This window comes from Impatiens glandulifera, chromosome 9 (genome assembly GCF_907164915.1).
Source record: "Impatiens glandulifera chromosome 9, dImpGla2.1, whole genome shotgun sequence".
Classification (NCBI taxonomy): domain Eukaryota; kingdom Viridiplantae; phylum Streptophyta; class Magnoliopsida; order Ericales; family Balsaminaceae; genus Impatiens; species Impatiens glandulifera.
In genome coordinates this window covers 33,336,465-33,361,989 of record NC_061870.1, presented here as the reverse complement: position 1 = coordinate 33,361,989, position 25,525 = coordinate 33,336,465, and the positions used below count along the sequence as shown (strand labels likewise).

The following is a 25,525-nucleotide window of genomic DNA, read 5'->3' as shown; positions in this document are numbered from 1 at the left end:
TAAGTACACATTGGATTTAACAGCATAAGTATTGAGTACACGGGCATATCGAGTAAACGGACATATACATTATTGTCAAACATTAGACTCAATATACAACATAAGTATTGAGTACACGGGCATATCGAGTAAACGGACATATACATTATTGTCAAACATTAGACTCAATATACAGCATAAGTATTGAGTACACGGGCATATCGAGTTCTATTGTCAAACATTATTAGTTATTTTTTATTTTAACCGAAATTAAAACTACTTTTTTCACAAATATATTTCACCAAATTTATCTAAGTATCTCGTAATAGACATCATTCACATTAGATTTAACATCTCAAATTTATATTGGTATCCAAAACAATAAACCCTTAAGCCAATTTGATGTATCTTGAATACATTTCATCAAATAAAGAGTAGAAGAAAGTCCTCAACTAAAGGCCCATCTAAGAGCATCATCAAGTTGTTTCATACAATACTAATTTACTGTTTTTTACATATAATTTCTGTATTTTTTTTCAAAGATGAAATTATTTTCTATTAAAAACTAACAGACTTAAATGTGAAGACTAGCTAGTACCTTAGTGATGTAAAAAATAAATAAATATCGAAGTCTTGTTCATATTGAACATAAGAAATGTTGAAGAATGCACATCATTTGAAGGAAAAACTAATCATACATGATATATACCTTTTAGTTAAATGATTCTTTTAACAAAAAAATCAAACAAAACTGTCCAAGTTATTTTCCAATATAGGCTTATTCCTAATAAAAAATTAACAAGTAAAAGAGGGAGATAAGATCGGACAAAAATGACTCAAATCTCACCCCACTAAGCTTGGTACACAGAATTTAGTGATAATATTTCCCCCTTTAATTAGTTGCTGAAATTGGCTATTACTTTTGTTCAATGATACATAACACATCAATTAGGTTTCTCTAGTTATAGTTTGCAGCCTTTTTTAAGTGGAAGTTAGTATAAATAAATATAACAAATACCCAAGGTAAATTAGAGACATTAATAAAAATAGAGATAAAAAATACTCAAATAAAACTTCCACTAATCAACTAACCAATATTATTATCAGGTTCATTTTGAAATATAATAACCAAAATTAAGAATGATAATTTAAAAACATCCGCGTGTAATTGAACCTAATTATTTCGTTTGAGTCTATTTTTTCCTGAAATCGAACGAGGATGGGGTAATGATATTATATATAATTTTTTTTTTAAAGTATTTTATAAATAATGTTTCACGAGAATTTTTCGAAACCAAACTAGACAGGATGGTAATAAAAACGGAACGGAAAGTAAATACCTTTACCGTACCCTGAAACTCATTCCTAACCAAAAATTAGTTGAAGTTTAAGATGAATATAAAATGAAACAAGTCAGTGAAAAATACAAAAAAGAACGGCTCGTTTATTTAGAGCGGGTCCCAGGAGACTGGCGCTCAAGCTGTATCCAGTCCAGTCTGACCATGGCTGCCATTCTTTCTTTCAGAAATGTGATCCCGTTCTCACACCGGACAGCGCAGCAGCAGCAGATCCAACATTTCCTCTTCTTCGTCAATCTATCTTCGTCTTTTTTTGTACTCTGCACACTGTTAGTTCTTCGAGAGAGAAAGATAGTTCAACTAATTTGCGCAACTGTGACAAATGCGCTCAGCCCTTCCAATCTCTTGCTTGCTCTTACTGCAAATCTCCATTCTCTTCTTTTCCGCCGGTGTTTTCGCAGGCGATCCATATGTCTTCTATGATTGGACGGTATCCTACATCACCGCCTCGCCACTTGGAGTCAAACAGCAGGTCTGCTCAATTTCTCCTCTATTTCAAACTAGACAATCCATCATAGAAATCATTGTAATCAACAGCTTAACACTCCCACGTTGACTTTGTTTATGAATTGCTCTTGCAATTACTACATTTTTCATGACCTAGAAAGGCTAGAAGAAGACTGTATGAGACAAATTGGAGCAATGGAGTTTTTATTTTTTATTTTTAATCTATAATCCAATTCAGGTGATAGGAATTGAAGGGCAGTTTCCAGGACCCATTCTAAACGTGACAACAAACTGGAATGTAGTTATCAACATTAGAAATGATCTTGATGAGCCATTGCTTCTGACATGGTATGCACAACGAACCCTATGATTATAGCAAACAATGCTGGAACTAAACAAACTTTAATATTATTGCAGGAATGGTTTACAACAAAGGAAGAACTCATGGCAGGACGGAGTATTAGGAACAAATTGTCCTATACCGTCTGGATGGAATTGGACTTATCAGTTCCAGGTTAAAGACCAGATTGGGAGTTTCTTTTACTTTCCTTCCCTAACCTTCCAAAGAGCTGCAGGTGGCTATGGAGGAATCACTGTAAATAACAGGGATGTCATTCCTGTTCCCTTTGGAACCCCTGATGGCGATATCACAATCTTAATCAGTGATTGGTATAAAAAGAGTCATAAGGTTTTCTTGAATCTATATCTGTTTCTCCAGTTTTAAACTTGAATTCCTCAGTTCAAGTCAGTAAGTCAGTCTTATTTATTTGAAACTACAGGAGCTTAGGAAGTATATTGACAAGGGTGGCAATCTTGGACCTCCTGATGGCATTCTTTTTAACGGATATGGTCCTTACCGCTATGATCAATCACTTGTTCCTGAAGGTAATGTTTACGAGACACTACTTGTTGAACCAGGAAAGACCTACCGTTTCAGAGTTCATAACGTTGGCATCTCCACTAGCTTGAATTTCAGAATCCAAAATCATAACCTGTTACTTGTGGAAACGGAAGGATCATACACAGTTCAACAGAACTATGCCAACATGGATATACACGTGGGTCAGTCTTACTCGTTCTTAGTGACGATGGACCAAAACGCTAGCTCCGACTATTATGTTGTTGCCAGTCCACGTTTTATGAATTCATCCACTTGGAGTAAAGCTTGTGGAGTTGCTATCTTGCACTACTCCAATTCTCAAGGTCCTGCTTCTGGTCCTCTTCCAGATCCTCCTAATGAATTTGATACATATTTTTCGATGAATCAAGCAAGAACCATCAGGTGCTACATTTTATTTACACAATTGTAGTGACTGGCTAGCTAGCGTTTCTCTTTAGTGCTTAAAAGAAACTAATGTTGTCTTGTTGTTGTCTGGCTAGATGGAATGTTTCGGCTGGTGCTGCCCGTCCAAATCCACAAGGATCCTTCAAATATGGTGATATTACAGTGACTGATGTTTATGTCATTGTTAATGGACTAGCAGAAAGTATAGATGGAAAATGGCGCTCGACTCTGAATGGTATTTCTTATTTAGCACCATCAACACCGTTGAGACTAGCTCAGCAATTCAATGTTCCCGGAGTTTACAAGCTCGATTTCCCAAACAGATTCATGGGGAGAACTCCGAAAGTTGATACATCTGTCATAAATGGAACTTACAAGGCTTTCATGGAAATTATATTTCAGAATAACGATACAAAAAATGTCCAGACCTATCACATGGACGGTTATGCATTCTTTGTTGTTGGGTGAGTGTTTTTGATGCTTGAATGTTGAAAAACTTTGAAAGATCTGATGTGTTTGAACTCTGTTGTGCAGAATGGATTATGGGGTATGGACGGAGAACAGCAGAGGAACATACAATAAATGGGATGGAGTTGCTCGCTGCACCACCCAGGTAAAACACACCATTTTAGTCAGATTTGGAAAGTAAGTTTTTAAGTTTGTAAAATTTGAATTTATATAAAATGATAGGTGTACCCAGGAGCATGGACAGCCATTTTAGTTTATCTGGATAACCCTGGAATGTGGAATATTCGTTCAGAGAAGCTTGATTCGTGGTATTTGGGTCAAGAAGCTTATGTGAGCATTGTTAACCCTGAGAAAGATCAGAGCGAGGTTTCATTGCCCGACAATGCCATCTTTTGTGGGTTGCTCGGTTCTTTGCAGAAGTAAGACTGACTGACTGACTGACTAATAGTGGGTGCATTATTTGATAATAATAATAATCTCTTGTTTCATGCAGAGACCAAGCACAGAGGGTTCACTTTTCAGAAGCTAAATCTCTTAGGAAATCAGCCATCATAGTTTTGGTGACAATAATGTTGGCTATGGGTGTATGAATAGGAGAAGAAGAAGAAGAAGCAGCTCAAGGTATGATATATATAGTTTTCTAATTTATGGACGAGGTTTCGGTAATTCAGTCAGGTCTGATGGATTTATGTATAAACCATTTGTAAAATTGTTAATTTCATTTATTAGTCTCTAATCTTAATATAGTTCATGATTTTTTTTTATCTATATATATATATATTTTTTTTTTGTAAAGATGCAAAATTAAAATTGCTGAATATTATGTGCATAACTTATTGGGCTGGGCCTTTCTTCTCCCCTAGTCAAGAAACCCTAGTTTTTCTCGCCTCTGCCAAGTATAAAATCCCACATTTGTTCAGCACAAGGTTCAATACCCTTCTCTCTCTCTCTTTATCTCTCTTTGTTCTTTGTGTATATATCATATTTGTGGATATGCAAGTCAGCTTCTTGACTGGATACAGGGAAATCCACTATCTATCCAGTCAATTATTGATGAATTCAACTTGCGATATGTAATTCTTCCAGTATCACTCGCCTGAATCTGATTTTCTGCTGATTCTTCAGGCCCTTATACTACTGGAAAATTCATATCTTTTTTCTTTATTAACAATGCAAACGCACTCTGTCCTAAGACTTACCATGTTTTGAGGCAATTTCTTCGTTTGCTAAATTATATTTCCGACTTTCAATTTAAATCGCCCAACCGATCTGATTGTGATCTCGTCGGGCATATGGTTGGATTACATTTATTTATTTTTTGTTTCATTTTCTTTCTCTATTCACATTTTTATTGTATATCTATGAATTCGCGGCCTAGATTTTTGTTGTTTTCATTTGGATGATTTATCTTGGTTGAGTATAGTTTGGGTTAACCCAAATCACAAAATGGGTAAATTTGATTGTAGATGAATTTGGGTTGAGTTTATTTCAGTTGAATTTGGGTTATTCCTATTTTAATTTAATTAAAATTTAAGAACTTATTAATAATATATTTATTAATTATAATTTATCCCTATTGAAATTATAAACGATTGTTTTAAAACTCTTTAATGACTTAAATTTGTTTATGAAAATAAATAGTGTTGGTTATATTAAAAACTTTAATTAGTATAAATTATTTAAATATTATTTATATAATTCATATTAAGTTCACCTATTATATTTTTAACTAATTTAATAATTAAAGTATCAAAATTATTTGAAGCAAAACAAAATTATGTTAATCGGATAAAAGAATATATAATTATGTCAAAGATTTATTACACAGAAAATGTGTGTAGTTAAACATATAAACGTATTAAACAAGTTTAAATAAATGTATTAAACACGTCTAAATAGGTCAAATCATTTAAAACAAATAAGATATTAATTAAATGTGTTAATACAAGTCTAAATAGGTCAAATCGTTTAAAACAAATAAAATATTAATTAAATGTGTTAAATAAGTATAAAACAAACTAAAAAAACATATTAAATGTTAAATGAGTTAAAAATAAAATAAATGTGTTTAGAAATTAAAATTTAATTTAGGTTACTTAGCTTATATTATTTATTAACATAGGTTAGGTTGTTGAATAACAATGACTAAATTTAATTTAGGTTAAATATGTGTTTGAATATTATGGGTTGAGTTTAATGGTTTGCCCGCCCTTAGATTTACCTGTCCAGCTGGTCATCTTAAAAAAAGAAGTATCAATCATGTTCAAGAAACAAGCGAATTGGGCAGTCTTTCTGCATAAATAGTCTCCTTTAAAAATTTAGAAGAGAAGCAATTGGTGGCATGCATTTTAACTATTCCTGCGGATGATACTAGCAATGATTTGGCCAACCTCTTCACCGCTATCCTCTTGCACATGATGCCCTGCCTGAAAATATTCCAAACAAAAGTTCAGATAGAATATCCCACAAGCAAAATAAACAAATGAAATCAAATTTCACCATGGGAAGTTGAATGAGCCTATGTTTTGAAACTTTGCAGAACTCTTCAACTCCATCATAGTCTAACCATCGGTCTCTTTGTCCCCAACATATAGTTGTTTTGACCTTCCACTTTTCATCACTTAGTATCCCTCTCATTTCTTCAACAGAGTTCTGCAATAACCCAAAAACCAAACATAAGTAATTAATTTATACATTAACAGAACCTATTATCTATTGTGGTGTACCTTTAGTCCCTTCTTCATTGCCTTAGTTATCGCCTTCAGTGCAAATCCTGAAGAACCTGAAGTAAGGTAAGGCCTTCTGTACACCATTGCATCATCTTCTTTCATTTTGTAAGGCCCCGAGCTTGTCAATACTTTATCACTTGCCCTCAATGGATCCTGGTTATTAGATAGAGAGAGTTTAAGAAATCCTCAAAAGGATCATCATCAATCCTCTTGAAGAGAATTAGAAAATAACCATTCTTACCTGACAAAATATTTCACCTAGTAAAAAGTTACTGAAGACTGACAAAGTTGATGGTAGCTTCGCATGTTTTTCTGTTAGCTTTTTGATTCATACACAAATAATTAAATAAATGTTAGGCTTTAGTTGATAGTCAAAATCGTTAAACTAGTGTTGAATCTTGATGGTTCATACAGGAGGATTCAGAAGTATGAGATTGTCAATCTTTTCCTGGTGACTGCTAGCATATTTCACGACAACCGGTGAAAAATAACCCTACAAAAAGTATTTTATATTTCTTTTCATCACTAATCTTGAAAAGATTGACAAATATAGACGGCTGTTTCTGTGATTTCAGACAAGAGGATCTACCTGGACAACAATAGATACTTTCTCAATTGCAAGTTCTTCAATGACAGAATTCAAAGACGTTACAAATTCTGCAAATCCACAAAAAATAGATGAATATGTAAACATTGAAAAGCTACTTTGGATAACAAAACAATTACCATTCAGTGTATAGTTAAAACCATAACCAGGTTGAGGCTTGTCCGAAAATCCAAAGCCTGTACAGGCAAATCACATAAACATGATAATGACTAACAAGATTGTCATAACATTTCCAGTTGTGAATTTTCAAAATTAAAATTGCGATACCAATATGAGGCATTTCTTACCTAACCAATCAAAAGCAACAGCATGATAGTTCTTGGAAAGGATAGGAAGAACTTTCCGGTAAGAATATGCCTGTAAGATTATCAATGGCAGAGGAATCATTGAAGAAAATTTTACAAAATGTAAACATGCTCTATTCAGAGGTGCAGGTGCTTAATATATAACTAATTAACCAATCATTAAGTGTTGTTAAGAAAAAGCACAGGTTTCAAATATGCAGAATACAAATACATAAAAGAATTGTAAAGTTACTGACCTGAGAGGGGAAACCATGGATTAATAAAACAGGAGGATTAGTTTTGCTTCCACTTTCAATGCAGAACCATCTAATATTGCACAAAATCATATATATACAGAGCAGATTTCAATTGGTGGAACCTGCACATGTCCCATCTTCAATTTATTTATGCATGATGGGTTTAAATAAAGTGGTAATGCTTCTCTTTCAAACATGCTACGAATTACCTGAAAATATCACCAGAGGCCTGAGACCCACTTCCCATCTTGAGTCCAAATATGGGATCTTTTGCTTCCTCCCCCGTCCCAGAAACAAAGTAAGCTTTCACCTAAACATTTTCATCCAAATAAGTTTTTGCATCTTATGATAGAATTTGATGAATTGGGACAAAAAGACAGACAATTTTCCCTTTATTGAACCATTCATCCGCTGGATTTGGCTCATCGGAATACTTCCCTGTCAAGAAAGAAAGAAAGAAAGAAAGAGAGACCCCCCACATAAGTAACTTGAATAAATAATCTCGTTTCTCCTCCATAAACATTGACAAACAAGTACCTCCACTGAAAGAGAATCCATCGCCAAAAGAAACCGGCGCATCTAGCAAATAATCCTGCAGCAGTTGATTGAACAAATATATATATAAATCACCTGATCAGGTCAACAAATTATCATTAATGGAGAGTTGTAGTGAAGAAGAAGAAGAAGATTACCTCCCCACCATCACCTTCAGCACTTGATTTACAAGTAAGGATCCCAAATTTCTGGTTCCATCCTGCAGTTCGCGGCGGCGGCGCAGCTTTGAGCGGTGGAATGTCGTGACGTTGAATCCACGATGAAGAATAAGCATAGGAGGAGATGTGAAGCGCCATCGAAACTGTATAATTATTGGCGCGATTGGAAAATACTTATGATTATTCGGTATTCCCCCATTTTATTTCGTAATCGCAAATTTATAATACAAATTAAAAAAAAATAAACTGCTTTAATCGAAAATATTAATATTAATAATAGCTTCTTATTAAAGCATAATTTTTTTAAAATAAAAATAATTATTATTATTTAATTAAATAATACAAATGAATGAGACATACAAAGAGAGAACTTCTACCACATGCACATGAGCTGACGAGAGCCAAGAAATGTCTTATCCCTTTATAGATCGAAAGATCATGCTTTTAGATTGATTTTTTTTATTTATTTATTGTAATATGTAATATAATTGTTTTAAAAATGAAATTAATCATATAATATAAAATTTGTAAATATGCTCAATAATAATCCTATCTGATTTATATAATAAAATATTATTAATTTTAAAAGTCCAGTTATAATAAAAATATTTAAAAATTGTATGACATGAAAAAAGAAAAGAAAAAAGAGATAACAACATTTTTCAATAAATTATCGAGTTCGTAAGTTTTTGAGAAAGATGATTAACTCCCGATCGATTTCACCAATTTTCCGGATCGAATCTAAAAAAACGTCGTAATAATAATAACATTATGTTCCACGAGCTACTTATTTGAAGTCTTTCTCTGGGACTAGAGGCCTTTGGGATTATGTCGAGACTAGATTCGAAAGAGACGTGACAAAAGAGCGGCTATCATAGAGGGCACAATAAGCCTTTTTAACTTGCTATCGATTACAAGCGAAAGGGTTCTTTCTTTTTCTGAGTAATCATTTTTATAAATAGAAGGAATTAAGTCTTATACATACGCAAAAAAGGTAATAAAAATAAATAAGATGAGTTATTCTTGCTTATCACGACCATGTTAGTTTATTGCTTAGTGTGTGACTGGTTGAGTTTTTTAGGGGTGAGATTAAAAAAAAAACATAAGAATTGATCATCCAGGCATATTAACTCAACTAAGATCTTCAGAATCTTCGTATTTGCAGAATTTTTTTCTTTCTTTTTTCTTTGTTTGAGCACAGGTGATCCACCAAGAATTTGATCACTGAGTCGTGCTAATTCCATACGAATCAATACTCCACCCACTTCCTTTACCCACCTACCCCAAAGGCGAATGGGGCTCTCAGGCCGTGACGTCTAGCAGAATGCTCCTAAAAGCGAGGCCCGAAGGGTGAGCTGAAGAGGCATATTCTCTCATTCACTTTTCTACAAGGTCTACTCATCAATTCTCGAGAATGATTGAAATGTGTTTGTGAACCGTTAGATGGCGTACTCACAAGTCAAATAGGCTTCTTCCCCTTTGTTGTAGCAACTTATCCTAAGGTCTCCTTGCCAAGAGCTCCCGACGACGATAGATGAAGCACTAAGGGAAGGGCCGGGCCCGGAGAAAACTGTCTATCTATCCATTCAAACAACTATAACCCAAAGAGAAAAAGTCTGAAACTAATGATACGAATTAAACAATTACGATCATTAAATATTCGACAATTTTTTTCCATCTAGATAATCGATACGAAAATAACGAAGATTTTAACCTAAATATATAAGCATGTCATACCAATAACTTCAATCAAAACTTCGCAACAATACTCAAAGACTCAACATTATTTACTAAAATTTTTAAAAAATAAAATATTAATTGTCCATTGATAATGCATCATATCTATATTAACATTTTTTTTAATAAACCAACTAAGGCTAGAATCCTATGCAATGATCTATTTCTCTAATAGAGAACACCTATGTTATTAATTAATTACTTAGTATTATTAGTATTCAAATTTTATTTATCTCTAATAATTACATGTTACATTTTTAAATTATTTTTTGATAGACAAATTTGAAAAGTCATTTCTTGTTGACTATTCATTGAAATGATTTTTTTAGCATATGATTACCTTATTTCTTTTCGCATTACTCAGATTATCATTGGTGTTACGATTCTATTAACCGGTCGTATTTTTTAGTCTAAATAATATTCTCCAATATTGATAATCTTTTGTTCTTATTCTTAAATAACACTCTTTCAAGTTTGTTCCCTTTATAACATTAAATGACAAAATTATTGTATCATAAATTATTTTTCATTTTTCAATAATAATAAAAACTTTCATTTCTTCTACGCAATAACAACAATTAATTATTATATATTAATATAGTTTTTTTTTAAAGATAATACAATATATGTTTTTTAATGAGTATATTCTATGTTTATTAATAAATTAATTTGTATATTAAATACAGCCTTAAACAAATAAAATAAAAAGTCTAAACATATTTTTGATTAAAAATCAACTATTTATATTATTAAAATAGTTTATAAAATAAATTATATAACTTTATTAAATATAAATAATCAAAAAATGTATTTATATATTCTTTTATAATAAAAATATACAATATAGTTTTTTTAAATATATTTATATTAATAAACCCAATTATTTAAAAATATATATATTATAAATTTTAATATAAATATTTATATTAATTTTAGTTTTAGTTTTTTAAATATATTAATTATAAAATTAGCTTTTCTTAATATTTTTTATTAATAAATTATAAGTTAAAGAAATAAAAATAAAATTAAATATTACTATTACTCAAATTATCAATATACTTAATTATTTTATATTATATAATTTATTAAAATTTACAATTATATATATTTATTATTAGTATTTCATTTTTATAAAAAGATAATTTCTTTTTTATATTAATAAAATTAATTAATAATAATTTATTATTTTATATATTTTTTTAAATATGAATAATAATTTTCATATTTTAATTATAAATATTATATATATATAATACATTAATTAATTATTTATTAAAAAAGATTATAAAATATTATATTTTAACCTGAATAATTAATTTATTTATATTAATAAATTAATTATTAATATGTATTTTCTTTTATATTTTTTAATTAAATAAATACGATAATTTAATATTAAAATTATTAAACTTATATTAATAAAACCAATTATTTAAAAATATATATATTATAAATTTTAATATAAATATTTATATTAATTTTAGTTTTAGTTTTTCAAATATATTAATTATAAAATTAGCTTTTCTTAATATTTTTATTAATAAATTATAAGTTAAAGAAATAAAAATAAAATTAAATATTACTATTACTCAAATTATCAATATACTTAATTATTTTATATTATATAATTTATTAAATATAAATAATTAAAATTTACAATTATATATATTTATTATTAATATTTCATTTTTATAAAAAAATAATTTCTTTTTTATACTAATAAAATTAATTAATAATAATTTATTATTTTATATATTTTTTAAATATGAATAATAATTTTAATATTTTAATTATAAATATTATATATATATAATACATTAATTAATTATTTATTAAAAATAATTATAAAATATTATATTTTTACCGAATAATTAATTTATTTATATTAATAAATTAATTATTAATATGTATTTTCTTTTATATTTTTTAATTAAATAAATACGATAATTTAATATTAAAATTATTTATTATAATAATAATAATGTTATAAAATTATTTGGTTATATATAGTTTTTTATATAAGTGATAATTAAAAATTAATGTTATAGAAATACTAATTTTATTAATAAATATATATAATAATGAATTATTATAAATTTGTTTATAATATATAATTAATAAATATATTTTTTTAGCTTTTTATTTAAATAAAACTTAATATAATTTTAATATTTAATATATTGATTAATTAAATAAATAGTAATTTTTTGAAATTTTATTCTTATAAAATTATAAAAGTTTATGAAATATTATTAAATTAAAATTTTATTTATTTATTTTATAAACATACAGTTTAAAATTTTAAAAAGTAATGTTATTTTTATATAATAATAATTAAAAAATATTTATAATATAATTAAATCATAATTAAATAAAATATTTATATTTATTATAAACATTTTAATTTTAATAACTTTTTAAATAATTAAATATAAATATTGATTTGAAAAATAAAATTAGATAAATAAAAATTAATAATTAGTGAATGTAAGATTAAAACGAGTGTTTGTTTTTTAGATATAATTTCAATAGTGTATTATCACCCATTAATTAATTATAAAATAATTATATACTTATAATTTTTATATATTTATCTAATAATTGTTTTTTAAATATATTTTATTTTATAGAAATTTAAATAATTAATATATAAACAAGTATATATATATAGAAATAATTTAATTTTATTTATTATTAATATATAACTTTTATCAATATATTAATTTAATTAAAATTAAATATAATTTTTATAATTTAATATATTCATTAATTAAATAAATATATTATAATATATATATATATATTACAAATTTTATTTGTATATGTTATTATTTAGCCATATATATAATATATATAGATAGATAAACTTTATTTTTATATGTTTTATATTAATACAATTAATTATTAATAAATATTTAATGTTATATATTTTTATTATATATTTATAACAGTCTAATATTAAAAATACGTATAAAATAATAATGTTATAAAATTAATTATATAATTTTATTTATAAATAATTAAAATATATATTTGTTTTTTGCTTGTTCTAAAAATATGTATTTATTATTATACATAATTTTGTATAAAAGTTATATTATTTAAATTTAATTATATTAATAAAATCAATTATTAATAGATTATTTTTTAATATAATTATTTGTAATAAATTTAATAATTTATTTTTAAATATATTAATTGTAGATATTAAAATTTATTTATATGTAACTATATTAAAAAAAAATCTAATAGTCCTAAGTTTCCCATATGATGAACTAGTTTTATTTGGGTTAGATATTGAATCAATTCAATTCTACATTTTATTTTTAAATCTTCCAAAATTAAATGAAAATGAAATAATGTCATATCTTATTTTAGATTTTTTTTTATAAGTAGAATGAGAGATCATTTATTTTAAAGAAGTATCTCAAAATGGGTTCAAAGTTTAGAATGAAAAAAATAAAATATAACTTTTAATATTAAAAGAAAGTAGAAGAATGAGGCGAAAATCGCATTGAATTCAAAGTTACCTGCATTCATTGTAGAAGCTACAATTTCTGTTCTCGGACAAACACCAATAAATATTTATTTTCAATAGATTGTGGCCAAATTTTTGTATAGTGTTTATGTTTGTGCAATTGGGACTATGTATAGGAAAACATAAATTAAAGCATACTCTACATATTTATATATATACACATTGAATCGGTAAGAGAGGCATTGAATATATATGATAAAATATTTGAGTCATGAAAAAAGAGTGTGGAGGACTGCCTCTTGCAATTGAATTAGGGTATACACTTGAAGAGGTTGCAGAGCACATGTTAAATGAACTCATTATCAGGAGTATAATTCAAATTGTTTGGAAAGGTGGATTCAATCGAGTTAGGACTTGTCAGCTGCACGATGCTGTTATGCGAGAAGTTATTCAACGGAAATCCAGAGACGAGTCATTTGTCATTGTATTGAATGATAAAAAGTTGTCACAATGTGAGAAGATCCACCGACTAACAATATAGCCTTCAATCATTACTGCTTTTTGAGACCGAACACCTCATAGACTTGTGTCAACTGTTAATGTCACACATGCCTAGTATATTCATCAAAAACATAAACAAACTGGCATGGACAAGATTTTTTGAATTGTTGAGCATGTCGGAATAATACAAGTGTTTCCTTAGTAATCCTTTCAAGATCAGGTCTTCCTTCAATCCTTGTTGTCTAACTTTTCTGTTTTACATTCATGATGGTCTTCATTTCATTTCCACTTTTTTTTATATTAAACCATTTTGAATTTATTGATTCCCTCATTCTCAAAGCACATAATACACTCATCAAACCAAAAGAAATTAACATAAGTACCAATATGGCCTACTAATATTAGAAATGGCCATTACAGAGCTACAATTGAGTAGAGCCACATATTTATTTGAAAAGAGACTAAGCAGCTTATGCCTTGAGATAAGCATCAAGATCGATGAAATTCTTTACTGCAAAGTCTTTGATGAAAGTTGGTTCAGGAACTTCTTCACTTGCCTTGTCAAACTCACAGGTCCACTTCACAAAGCTCCCACCTGAATTTGGGCTCACTACCAATGTAGCCTTAAAATTCTTGTAAAACTTGAGGATGTCTCCGTCAACAATTGTGTAGGACAATGTCTTCTTTTCTTCATCAACCACGTCGATCTTCTCTTTGTTGAAGGTAATGGGTATCTCACCTTTCAACAGAAATTAATTCAATTCAAATTCATTAGAATCTATTAAAACACACACAAAATTATTGGCCAAGTTTTTATTTGATAGATTGGATGTAAAAAAACTAAAATAATGAACATGACTTCTTACTTTCAACAAATTTGACAAGACGAACAGAGCCCACAGACATTCCATCGCCTTCAAGCACTTCAATGCTCTTGTACTGGTCAGGAAATGCCTTAGGGAAGATGACGGCCGAGTCTTTTACGCTCTCCCAGAACTTCTCTGCATCGGATTTAACCTCCACATCCACTTCAAGTTTTCCGGTGAAAGTCATATCAGAGTGTACAAGAGTGAAGTTTGGGTGATGTGCAGAAGACAATTGCATGTGCATTTATAATCATGGGGAGCAGGTAAGGTTTCTTAATTCATTTAGCTGTCAAGAAGCTACAATTGTTCAATTAAAATTCTAGATTTTTAGCATATATAATGACTGATGCGGTGGTCCTTTATTATTGAAGGGCAATGCTTATTTATATATGGTGGCCGTGTAAGTTGGTTGAAATTAAAGTTTGAGCCATAATAAGACTCTATTGAAGGCTAGCTCAACTTAATTTGAGACTATCTCACTTGAATACATAATTGAATAGTGAACTTGGGACTTTTTTTCATTACTTTTTAAATCATTTGAATCTTTTGTTAGGACAAGAAATAGTAGTTTTGTTAATTTATTTATTATATGTGGTCAAATTAATAAAACCCAATCTAAATTCTGCAGATTTGTAGTCAAGCCTAGTGAAACAAACTTTACGGCCAGTTAATTGTTGTATAACATGATGTATGTCACCATTGAATGGATGATTAATATAATTTATAGAATCCTCCATAAATCAATAGTTAATTAGTTTATGTGGAGATGTTTTACTTTTAATTATATTCCTTGTTGTTTTTCTGTCTATAATACATACAAATATTTGAATATTGCATAAATTTTATATGCAAAGTTAAGAAAGAAAAAGTGAAATTAATTAAGAAAGAGATCATATATATATATATATATATATATATATATATATATATATATATATATATATATATATATATATATATATATATATATATATATTATCATTTTAAAAAAAAAATATGTATGCATAATTTAGAAAATACAAATTATCATTATTTTATTTATTTATTTATGTATAGACTACATATATTTTTCAATTAGATAATTAGATGTTTGTTCAATCTTTATTTAGTTATACAGTTAATTCAACTCATTTAACTATTATATATTAATTCAACATCAATTAATAATTTTATTAAATTTATAAATATATTTTTTAAATATATTTTTATATAATTTTGAAGTATATTTATTAATTTATAATTTAAAAAATTATCTAATTAAAATTAAAAAAAATCTATTAATTATATATATTAAAACTATTATCTTCTTTTTTTTCAAGTTTTCCAAGGTATGGTTTTTGCAAAGAGAATTAAAGAAAATTTGGTTTAATATTTATTTTAATTTAAATGTATAAGAACTTGATATTTTATTTTAATAAATCTTAATATAATTTTAATATTTAATATATTGATTACTTAAACAAACACTATTTTTTTTGAAATTTTATTATCATTAATTTATAAAATTTATTATAGTTAAACAATTTTTTTTTAATAAAATTACAGTTTAAAAAGTAAAAAGTAATATTATTTTACAAAAAAAAATATATATTTATAATTTATGTATATAATAAATAAATTAAATATTTAATTTGGAAAAATAAAATTAGATAAATAAAAATTAATTATTAGATTAGTAAATATTCTTAAAATATAAATATTTGGTTAATTATTAATTAGTTATATATTTAGAAATTTTATATATTTATTTAATATATTTTTTTAAATATATTAATTAATATTTTAATTAATATATACAAAAATTACAAAATATAAATAGTGATATATAAAAATAAAATATATTAATTTATAAATAAGTATATATCAATAATTTAATTTTACTTATTATTAATATAATTAATTAATAAATACATAACTTTTATCAATGTATTAATTATACTTTCAAATTTGATATTTTAATTTAATGAAAACTAAATATAATTTTTATAATTTAATATATTCATTAATTAAATAAATATATTATATATAAGGGAAATATATATATATATATATATATTTCAAATTTGATATTTTAATTTAATGAAAACTAAATTTTATTTGTATATGTTATTATTTATCCATAAATAATATATAGATAAAATTTATTTTATATTTTATTATTATACATAGTTTCTATAAAAGTTATATTGTTTAAATTTAATTATATTAATAAAATCAATTATTATTTTATATTCTTTAATATAAATATTTGTAATAAATTAATAATTTATTTTTAAATATATTAATTGTAGATATAAAAAATTATTTATATATAGCTATATTTAAAAAAAGTGTAGTATTGGTAAAGTTTACATAATGAGTTATAAGTTTTTATTTGGTTTAAATTTTAAATCAATTATCTCAAATAAGGAGATTATTTTGGGGGACAAAATATTACTTTTCTACATTTACATTTTAATTCTAAAAATGAAAAAATTAAAAGAGATAATGTCATATCTTATTTTAGATTTTTTCATAAGTAGAATCAGAGATCATTTATTTTAAATAAGTATTTTAAAATGGGTTCAAAGTTTAGAATGAATAAAATAAAGATTATTCTAATTTATAAAATTCTAACTTTTAATATTAAAAAAAAATAGCCAAAAGTTGCATTGAATTCAAAGGTACCTTGCTTCATTGTAAAAGCTACAATTTCCATCCTCTCTATGTGTAACTGAGGACAAACACCAATGAGTATTTATTGTCAATAGATTGTGGTCAAATTTTTGGATAGTGTTTATGGATTGTGCAATTGGGATTGTATATAGGAAAACATGTTCTAAGAAGCTAAACTAAACATAAGTTAATGCATACTCTACATATATATATATATATACACATTCAATGATTGAGAGAGGAGGCATTGGATATATATGATAACATATTTGAGTCATGAAAAGAGAATACATACAATTCCCCATTTGGTCTGCTCCTTGATAAAATAATTACATCCATGCAAGTACTCGTATGTAAGTAATTCAACACACTCTATTTAATGTAGTAAGGAAGGTCAAGAACATAGAGCAAGAAATAAGCCCAAACAACACCAGAAATCCCACCAAAGAAGAACCCACCGGTGAACTTTGCCCAACCATCAGCCGTCTGCAGCTGATCAGGCACCTTCTTCCTCCCTGTCAATGTCAACGTCGGTGCCTTAGATGGTTCCCCTTCCTTGAACGATGATATCCCATATATTGTCAAGCAGATGCTCAATATCACCACCAGCCCCGCCGCCCCTAGAGATCCAGCTGCCCCAGCAATCTCAGTGTTTCTCAGTGGCCCAGCCTTCACAAACGGACCTACCAAGAAATACCCATGTGCCAGACCCACCTCTACTCCCCTGAGAAGTGGGTTCACGGCGGTTCTGTAGGCTGGGAGATTCGACAGATACCAAGCGATCAGCGGGCTTGAAGTCACTGGGGTCTCTAGACTTCCGATGAATGGGTCACCATTAATGGGTTGAATCACTTGGTATGTGGGCTATGTATGTATGTATGTATGTACACAAGATCAATAAAATTCTAGCTAAAAATTGAAATCAAGATCAGTAGATCAGGGTAGGAAAAGTATTTACGTACCTTGTCTGCCTGGATAGCTTTAATGGTGAAGGAAGACCTTCTGAACTTCAATGGAGAAGAAGAGAGACCCTTGGGGACAACAAGGGCTCGGGTGATGGAGGAATTGGTAAAGTTACTCTTAAGCTGCAGACCAGCCATTGCAGAAGCAGAGCTTGCCATTCTTTGTTTGAACCGATCACATAGACGAGATAGAGAAATTGAGGGTGAAGTTAATACTCATTGCATTTGCTGCTGGAGGACAAGGGGAAATCTTTTGCCCACAAATTTGTGGTAGTCTGGAGTTGATTGTCCACGTGTTAGCTTTTGATTCGATGGCTTGTGCATTAGAGGTTATCACCTTATCCATCCGCTATTTTGTTAGGCCACCACGAACCTAGAAGAAGATCATCATCTTCATTTTCAAATGTGGTATTATTATTATTATTTTCTTTTGATTTGGAAGTAATTAATTAACTTAAAATGAATTAGAAATTAAGGCATTTGTTTTCATTTTTATTATTTATTCTACATTTATTACCAAAGCAACCAACCTAAAAAAAATGCAAAACAAAATTACACATGCTTACTAGTTAATGTTGTAATCAACAATGTAGATGAAATTACTATTTTTAAGAGTGACTTAATTCCTAATAATTGTTAACTTTTTAATATTTAAGAGTTTTCAATTTAAGAGCTCTAAAGTTTGATTATCAAATTATTGATTGAAGTAATTATTACGGTTACATATTTGTGATTTGAAAAAATTAAGATACTTTTATATTTACATATATACAGTAAGGAGATATTTGTACAATAGCCTTTAAATATCCTCTTTCTCTAAACAAAAAATTCTAAGAATTTTCAAAAAAAAAATCTTGTAGCTTTTTTTTGTAGCATGGAGTGGAGTGATTTTTGTTGTTGTTGTAGTGCCTTGTTTAGTCGAATTAGATACGTTGTTGTCGCATATTTTTTAGTCTGAATAACACATAAATTGTTGGTGAATTGTTTGTTGCTCATATATTTTGATTATGTTGTTGATCATTTATCGAGTTCATTACTTATTATATTTTTAATAATAAAAGAGTTGAAGTCGTTGAATATGTTATTTTTAATCTTTATAGTAAAAAGTTTATAAATCGATCTTTCGACTTGAGCTTCTTTTAAAATATATTCTCTAAATTTGTATGAATTTTATCGATAATTAACTTAATCAGACTTTAATGATTTAGGATATGAAATCACACTAAATGAAAAATACACTAGATAAAGGTGTGCACACAAGTCATCACCATGAATAAAATTTTATCGATAATTTTTTGTCATGTATGCGGGGTTGGCTTTAGGTAAGCGTAACAAGCCTTTGAGATAGAACATCCCACTTTTCAGACAACTCATCTCATAAAACAGTAAGATAATTAATTAAATTTATAATATTTTGAAACATAAAGTTGTAGATGATTCAAAATAAAAATTAAGAATTTTATTTGATAATAAGTTTAAATCTCAATAAAAATATATTTTTCTATCGAGTTAGTTATTACTTGTAAAATGTTTTTTTTGACTTTTCTTACTAAATATATATATTTTTTATTAATGTTTAAAATATTTGTTACGATTTCTTCTTACATAATTGAATTGGCTTGTACCATTCATTTTAATTAGTTAATCTGAAAATGAGAGGTATATATATATATATATATATATATATATATATATATATATATATATATATATATATATATATATATATATATATATATATATATATATATATATATAATTTTTGTAAATTTATTAAATTATTTAATATATTTTTTGTTTATATTTTATAGATGTTAATTTGTATTATTGGTAAATTATTATTATATATATAACTTTTATTTGGATTAAATGAGAATTTATCATTATAAAAAAAATACCTGTATAAATATAATATATTTGCAAAGAAGTGTGAGCGAAGGGTGATAAATAGAGGGGTTAGATTTTACAGGTACTAGATTTGACTAAAGTGAAAAGAATAAGGCCTTAACAATAATTTAGCCAGAACCCCGATTCCCTCGATGAAATAGCACACTGCGGCAACATTTCCTTCTCCGATCGATCGTTGATTCTAAGGCTCTGAAGAAAAGAATTTCTGGCAAAACAACTGCGAAAATGAATGTAAGTCTCCGTATTCCAGATCCCTTTTCCTTCGTTAATCGTCCATTCTTTAGTCTTTTGTCTTTGATCTCATCGGCGTGTTCCTTTCGTGCAGTCGGCCGACGCCAATCAAGCCAACGAAAGCTTTATGATCTCTGAACAGTCATCAGAGAGAACATTGTACGTTCTTCTGTGTTACTTATCTTTCCTATATACTTATAAATATTTGTGTATATAGCATAGAAATGAGTTGCTCAACCCTAATTTCCTTATCATTTTCTCACTCATTCTGGATTTCGTCTTGGCGTGTTCTGTCGTTTGTAACTCTTGGTCGATTGCTTCAGATTTTGCTGGAGCAAGAGATATACGACTGTAATGTGTTGTATTTTTCCTTTCCATTTCTTGAGTAACTTGAATAGTTTGTTGGATGAGTAGAACATAGACTAGTCAAAAATGAACTCAAGGCAGGGAAACATTATTAAGCAGAACACAAGATGAGAACAGTTAAGGTCTTATCTGTGTAAGGGATTAAGAGCTTCCTTATTTATTAGCAAGCAATTCTTCCTCTATACTAGTCTTCTTTAGACAAGGTTTTATTGAAATGTGGAAATAGAAAGCCGTGTTATGACATGTAAACTCTGTAATAAGTGCTTTGTTCAAATTAATGTTCTTACACACTTTGAATAGCTAAATACCATGGGGCAGGTATTTTTTTGTTGATCCAAATGCAGCCTTGCATTATTTCTTATCCACAAATATCCATTTGATTACAACAGTCCTTGAGAATGGAAGCAAAAATTGGAAGTATACTTAGCTATATCAGGAGATTGGGAAAAGATAGTTCTTGAGATGGCTAATCCTTGTTGGAAGGAGGTAGCAAAGACTCCAAGTATGCATGTAGGAGTCTAGACTGCTTTATTCATCACGTTCCAGAATCCCTTCTTATTTGTCCTGCTCCCAATTTCTCAATTTTATCCCAGAATCCCTTCTCATTATACTGTCCTGCTCCCTAGAAGCCTCAATTTTACAGTTTTAGTTTCCATTTGCTAGTTAGTGATGTGGCTATATAATGTCATTCACATCTATAGGAACTAAGTCCCGATCCATTCACTTGAACGTTGTATATTTTCTCATATTTATGCATGGATTGGAAAGTATGAAGCTGCTTATCAATCACATCAATGTATTTTGCAGGTACCCTTATGTTACTGGTACATCTGTTATTGGTATGAAATACAAAGATGGTATTATCATGGCAGCTGATATGGGAGGTTTGTTTCTCTACCTGCGCATTTGAGCTTGCTTTTGGGACACGTTTTTAGCCTATAGAATCTAGTAGTTTGTTTGACTGCTATATATATAATAGGGATAACAATGGGTACCCAATGGTCGGGTTTGGGGAGGGTGACAGCCGTCCATGAAACTTGAGTATATTATTATAAAAAAGGGTTTATTGATGTTATGTTTAAATTATTTTGAATGTTGTAGTTAAAATATAGTGTTGGGACCAAATGGAAGTATGTAAATTTACACATTATGATAATGAATGGGTATTGGGGTACTCGGCTAATTGGGGATGGAGATATAAAGAGAGATACCTCTCGGGGTTAGGTAATTAAATGTCAATCGGGTTCGGGGATGGGTATCCCACTACCTGGCGGGTAAGGTACCTCGCATTCACTCATATGACTGCCACATTTGAGAGGTTTTGGGGAAGTAGTGGTATTTTATAGGCAGCTCTGACAATTAAAGCAGTAAAGTCTGATATGCTACTTCATGCATCCATAAACTCATATGATGTATATGTTCGTTTGATGAGGATCAGTATTGAGCATGTGATATGACCTTTTTAATGCTTAGGTTCCTATGGATCCACACTGCGGTATAAGGGTGTTGAACGATTGAAGTCTGTTGGGAAACATTCCATCATTGGTGCTAGTGGAGAGATCAGTGATTTCCAGGACATTATGCGTAATCTTGATGATCTTATGTAAGCATGTTAACAAATGGACTGTTTTTAGTTAGTTTAGTTTGTTGGTTAATCGACACTTTGAGCATTACCATGTATACTTATTTCAATTTATTTGCTTTTTATAGACTCTATGACAACATGTGGGATGACGGAAACTCACTTGGGCCTAAGGAAGTGCACAACTATTTGACTCGATTGATGTACAATCGTCGTAACAAATTCAACCCATTGTGGAATTCCCTCATACTTGGTGGAGTGAAAAATGGAAACAAATACCTTGGAACAGTAATGCATCTTAATATCATTCCCAATTGATGCTGGACTATTTTCTGGTTGCAGGGATATAATAATTTTTTTCTATGAATTTGATACAGGTCAGTATGATTGGCGTCCAATATTCTGACGACCATGTCGCCACTGGGTTTGGAAATCATTTGGCTAGACCAATCCTTCGAGATGAATGGCGTGAGGACTTAAGTTTCAAGGATGCTGTTAAGCTGCTGGAGAAGTGCATGCGTGTGCTTCTCTACCGTGATAGGTCTGCTATTAACAAACTCCAGGTATCTCTTTATCCATGCATAGATTTCCCTTCTTTTTCCTCTTACAAGTTCCAGATTCACTGAAAATTTTCAATTAGTAATTAATCCACTTCTAGTTGTGTATCATTTGGAGAGCAGTTTCATATATATATGATAGGACTTCTATGAAAAAACAAAGCCTCATTTTCCATGGGGAACACAACCAGTTAGACACAACTCACAACACAATTTGTCGTGAGTTACACAAACATTAACAAAAAACACTCAAATCAGAAGGCTCCATCAATTCATTGATCTGTCATGTTGGCTTTAGATTGATCCTTCCGTTGTGGATCCTTTGTTTTTTTTTCTCCAGTTTTGATTTTGCAATTAGCTGTCTCTTCTTATCCTCACTAATTGATTTTTAGACTCTTCTAGTATTTATTATGATAGGACTTAAGCTGAATATATGCCTATTTGGTTAAAATACTTTTCAAGCCTCCCTCTCTCCTGCGTCCACCATGATGAACTGTGGCCCTGATTTGGGCGCTATTTTTCTGCACCCGTAATGTCTTGTAACTGATCCCAATTAGAATATTCATAAGAATATCCTAGGGTGAGTTATAACTTATAATACCTAGTTATTATAGCCTTTACTTGCTCAGATGAAGTAATCTTATAGTGAATTAATGAAAATGGTGTTAACACCTTAAGAACATCAATCTGAGTACAAATAGATCAGTCTGTAGTATCTCCGAGTTCTTAACTAGGGTCATTTATCCAGTGCAAGGTCTGATAGGCTCATGTGTACAAACCCCACAGCCACATGCATATTATGCATGCAACAGCCCATTGTTGCACTCACTATGTTTCGTTTTTCTGTTTTCATTTGTTTATTTTTTGTTTTCTAGGCGTGATAGTAGCCTACTTGTGCTCTTACATTTTCCTTTGTAAAATAAAGATTTACCTTCATATATATATATATATTAGAATGCTTGATCAAACAACATATGCTAGTCATGGCGAACCCTTTTATGCTTGAAGCTTATATTTCCATCCAATGGGAAACTATGAATTAACTCAAGAGTTTTGAAAGAATCGTATTATTGTTCCCACCACAACTAGTCTATTTTTAAGCGGTTCAACAAAGTTATTAGCTTATGGTGCTTCCTTTCTCCGTCCTTAGTTAATCTCGTTCTATAAACAGGTTTCACAGATATCTTATTTCTATCCCATTAAAGTAATTGTCCATTTTAATTTAGTTATTTGAAAAGTATGGAATGAGGAACCTCAAGTTTCCTTTTCTCGATCTAGTTATTCGTTTTTTTACCATTCACAATACGAATGATAGCTAAATATAGAATTGGGGCCAGACTTTAATGATCCTCCAGCCACAAGGCACATTAATCTTTGTGGGCATCCATTAGTTCCATAATCCTGATGGAGTTGTTTAAATAATTGGCAGATGGCTTGGATAACAGAAGAAGAAGGGTTAACTGTTTCACCCCCATATTCATTGAAGACATTCTGGGATTTTGCGTCTTTCCACAACCCAACTGCAGGAGCAGATGGTTCATGGTAATAAACAATCAATCAATCAGCTGCTAGTTGTTCTCGTTTGTTTGTTTCTTCATTATCTGTTGGATTTTAAACAAATATACAAAAGCTCGTCCTTTCCTGTGCGCGGCTCTCATGTACTACTATTTAAGACTTGTGAATGCTGTTTTTCATGTTTTAGACATTGTTGTTCTTCATTTTAGGAATAATTTTCTTTTTTTTAAACTATTGGAAATGGAACAGCAGCAAAAATTACTGACTTTTACTATCTTTTGGGTCTAGCATATAGCCTAGTAAGGCTAAAAATAGAATCATTATTTAATCCCAAAACTAGGCTAACTATATATAAGACAAGACACTTTACCTAAATTAAGTAACGTGTGCAGACATCATTCATGATCATTCTGCCTAAACCTATGTTTGTCTGTAACTTAGTAGGATCTAATTATTTATATATGGCGTTAGTATTTTGACTTATATACAGTAAGAAATTCTTTATCCTAAGCTAAGCTAAGCTAAGCTAAGCTACGGGGTCAAAACTAAACTATATACAAAACAGGACCTAACTCAACTTCTACTTGAGCACTGCATTGTTTATTTTTTCATTAAATAAAGTTTAAGAAAATATTGAATAGTTTTTCATGGGTGTCTGTTTGGCCCAATTAGGCAAATGTTTACCACTCTTAATTAAAAATTAAAAATAAAAGTCTTGGCCTTGAACATGACGTTTTTCAATTTTAACAATTAAACTAAATTCCTGTTCCTGTTTAAGCCACATGAAAAAACAAAACTTTGAAATGTCAATGAAGTAGTTAATGAACAGATTTGATGTTATAAAATGTTAAATAATTAGTATATTATAGAACTAGTAATTTCCATAAACAATTAGTAATCGAACCAAATAATGGGGACGTGGCCGTGGCCGGCGGTTGAAGAAACAAATAGAGTTCCGATGAGGTTTGGTTTTGAAATGGGTCCCTCACACTTCACCCCTTTCCCCATTTATAAGTCGCTGGTTTTTCTTTTCTTAAGAC

At 29.0% G+C, this 25,525-nt stretch overlaps 5 protein-coding genes across 5 annotated transcripts; 2 read left to right on the top strand and 3 right to left on the bottom strand.

Annotated features, from left to right (window-relative positions):
- The first annotated feature begins 1,472 nt into the window (after positions 1-1,472).
- On the top strand, positions 1,473-4,300 carry LOC124914275 (monocopper oxidase-like protein SKU5). Its single transcript, XM_047454787.1, has 8 exons — positions 1,473-1,809; positions 2,023-2,132; positions 2,202-2,472; positions 2,564-3,066; positions 3,165-3,533; positions 3,604-3,682; positions 3,760-3,956; positions 4,031-4,300. Exons 1-8 carry the CDS (start codon positions 1,660-1,662, stop codon positions 4,125-4,127), a joined length of 1,776 nt encoding a protein of 591 aa, XP_047310743.1. The 5' UTR covers positions 1,473-1,659; the 3' UTR covers positions 4,128-4,300.
- Positions 4,301-5,797: 1,497 nt separating this feature from the next.
- Positions 5,798-8,265, bottom strand: LOC124916299 (cis-3-alkyl-4-alkyloxetan-2-one decarboxylase). The gene is made up of 13 exons (XM_047457023.1): positions 8,121-8,265; positions 7,952-8,044; positions 7,797-7,852; positions 7,624-7,724; positions 7,415-7,484; positions 7,161-7,230; positions 6,993-7,049; positions 6,856-6,923; positions 6,679-6,759; positions 6,508-6,585; positions 6,264-6,419; positions 6,037-6,189; positions 5,798-5,963 (listed from the first exon to the last, which is right to left on the bottom strand). Exons 1-13 carry the CDS (start codon positions 8,263-8,265, stop codon positions 5,886-5,888), a joined length of 1,206 nt encoding a protein of 401 aa, XP_047312979.1. The 3' UTR covers positions 5,798-5,885.
- A 5,930-nt stretch (positions 8,266-14,195) lies between these two features.
- Positions 14,196-14,968, bottom strand: LOC124914972 (MLP-like protein 423). Its single transcript, XM_047455607.1, has 2 exons — positions 14,710-14,968; positions 14,196-14,582 (listed from the first exon to the last, which is right to left on the bottom strand). Exons 1-2 carry the CDS (start codon positions 14,951-14,953, stop codon positions 14,314-14,316), a joined length of 513 nt encoding a protein of 170 aa, XP_047311563.1. The 5' UTR covers positions 14,954-14,968; the 3' UTR covers positions 14,196-14,313.
- Positions 14,969-17,596: 2,628 nt separating this feature from the next.
- On the bottom strand, positions 17,597-18,530 carry LOC124914996 (photosystem I reaction center subunit XI, chloroplastic). Its single transcript, XM_047455636.1, has 2 exons — positions 18,327-18,530; positions 17,597-18,228 (listed from the first exon to the last, which is right to left on the bottom strand). Exons 1-2 carry the CDS (start codon positions 18,483-18,485, stop codon positions 17,737-17,739), a joined length of 651 nt encoding a protein of 216 aa, XP_047311592.1. The 5' UTR covers positions 18,486-18,530; the 3' UTR covers positions 17,597-17,736.
- Positions 18,531-20,327: 1,797 nt separating this feature from the next.
- On the top strand, positions 20,328-24,716 carry LOC124916730 (proteasome subunit beta type-4-like). The gene is made up of 7 exons (XM_047457483.1): positions 20,328-20,465; positions 20,560-20,624; positions 21,639-21,715; positions 22,305-22,434; positions 22,542-22,701; positions 22,791-22,976; positions 24,400-24,716. The coding sequence occupies exons 1-7, from the start codon at positions 20,460-20,462 to the stop codon at positions 24,514-24,516; spliced, it is 741 nt and encodes a 246-aa protein (XP_047313439.1). The 5' UTR covers positions 20,328-20,459; the 3' UTR covers positions 24,517-24,716.
- The last annotated feature ends 809 nt before the right edge of the window (positions 24,717-25,525 follow it).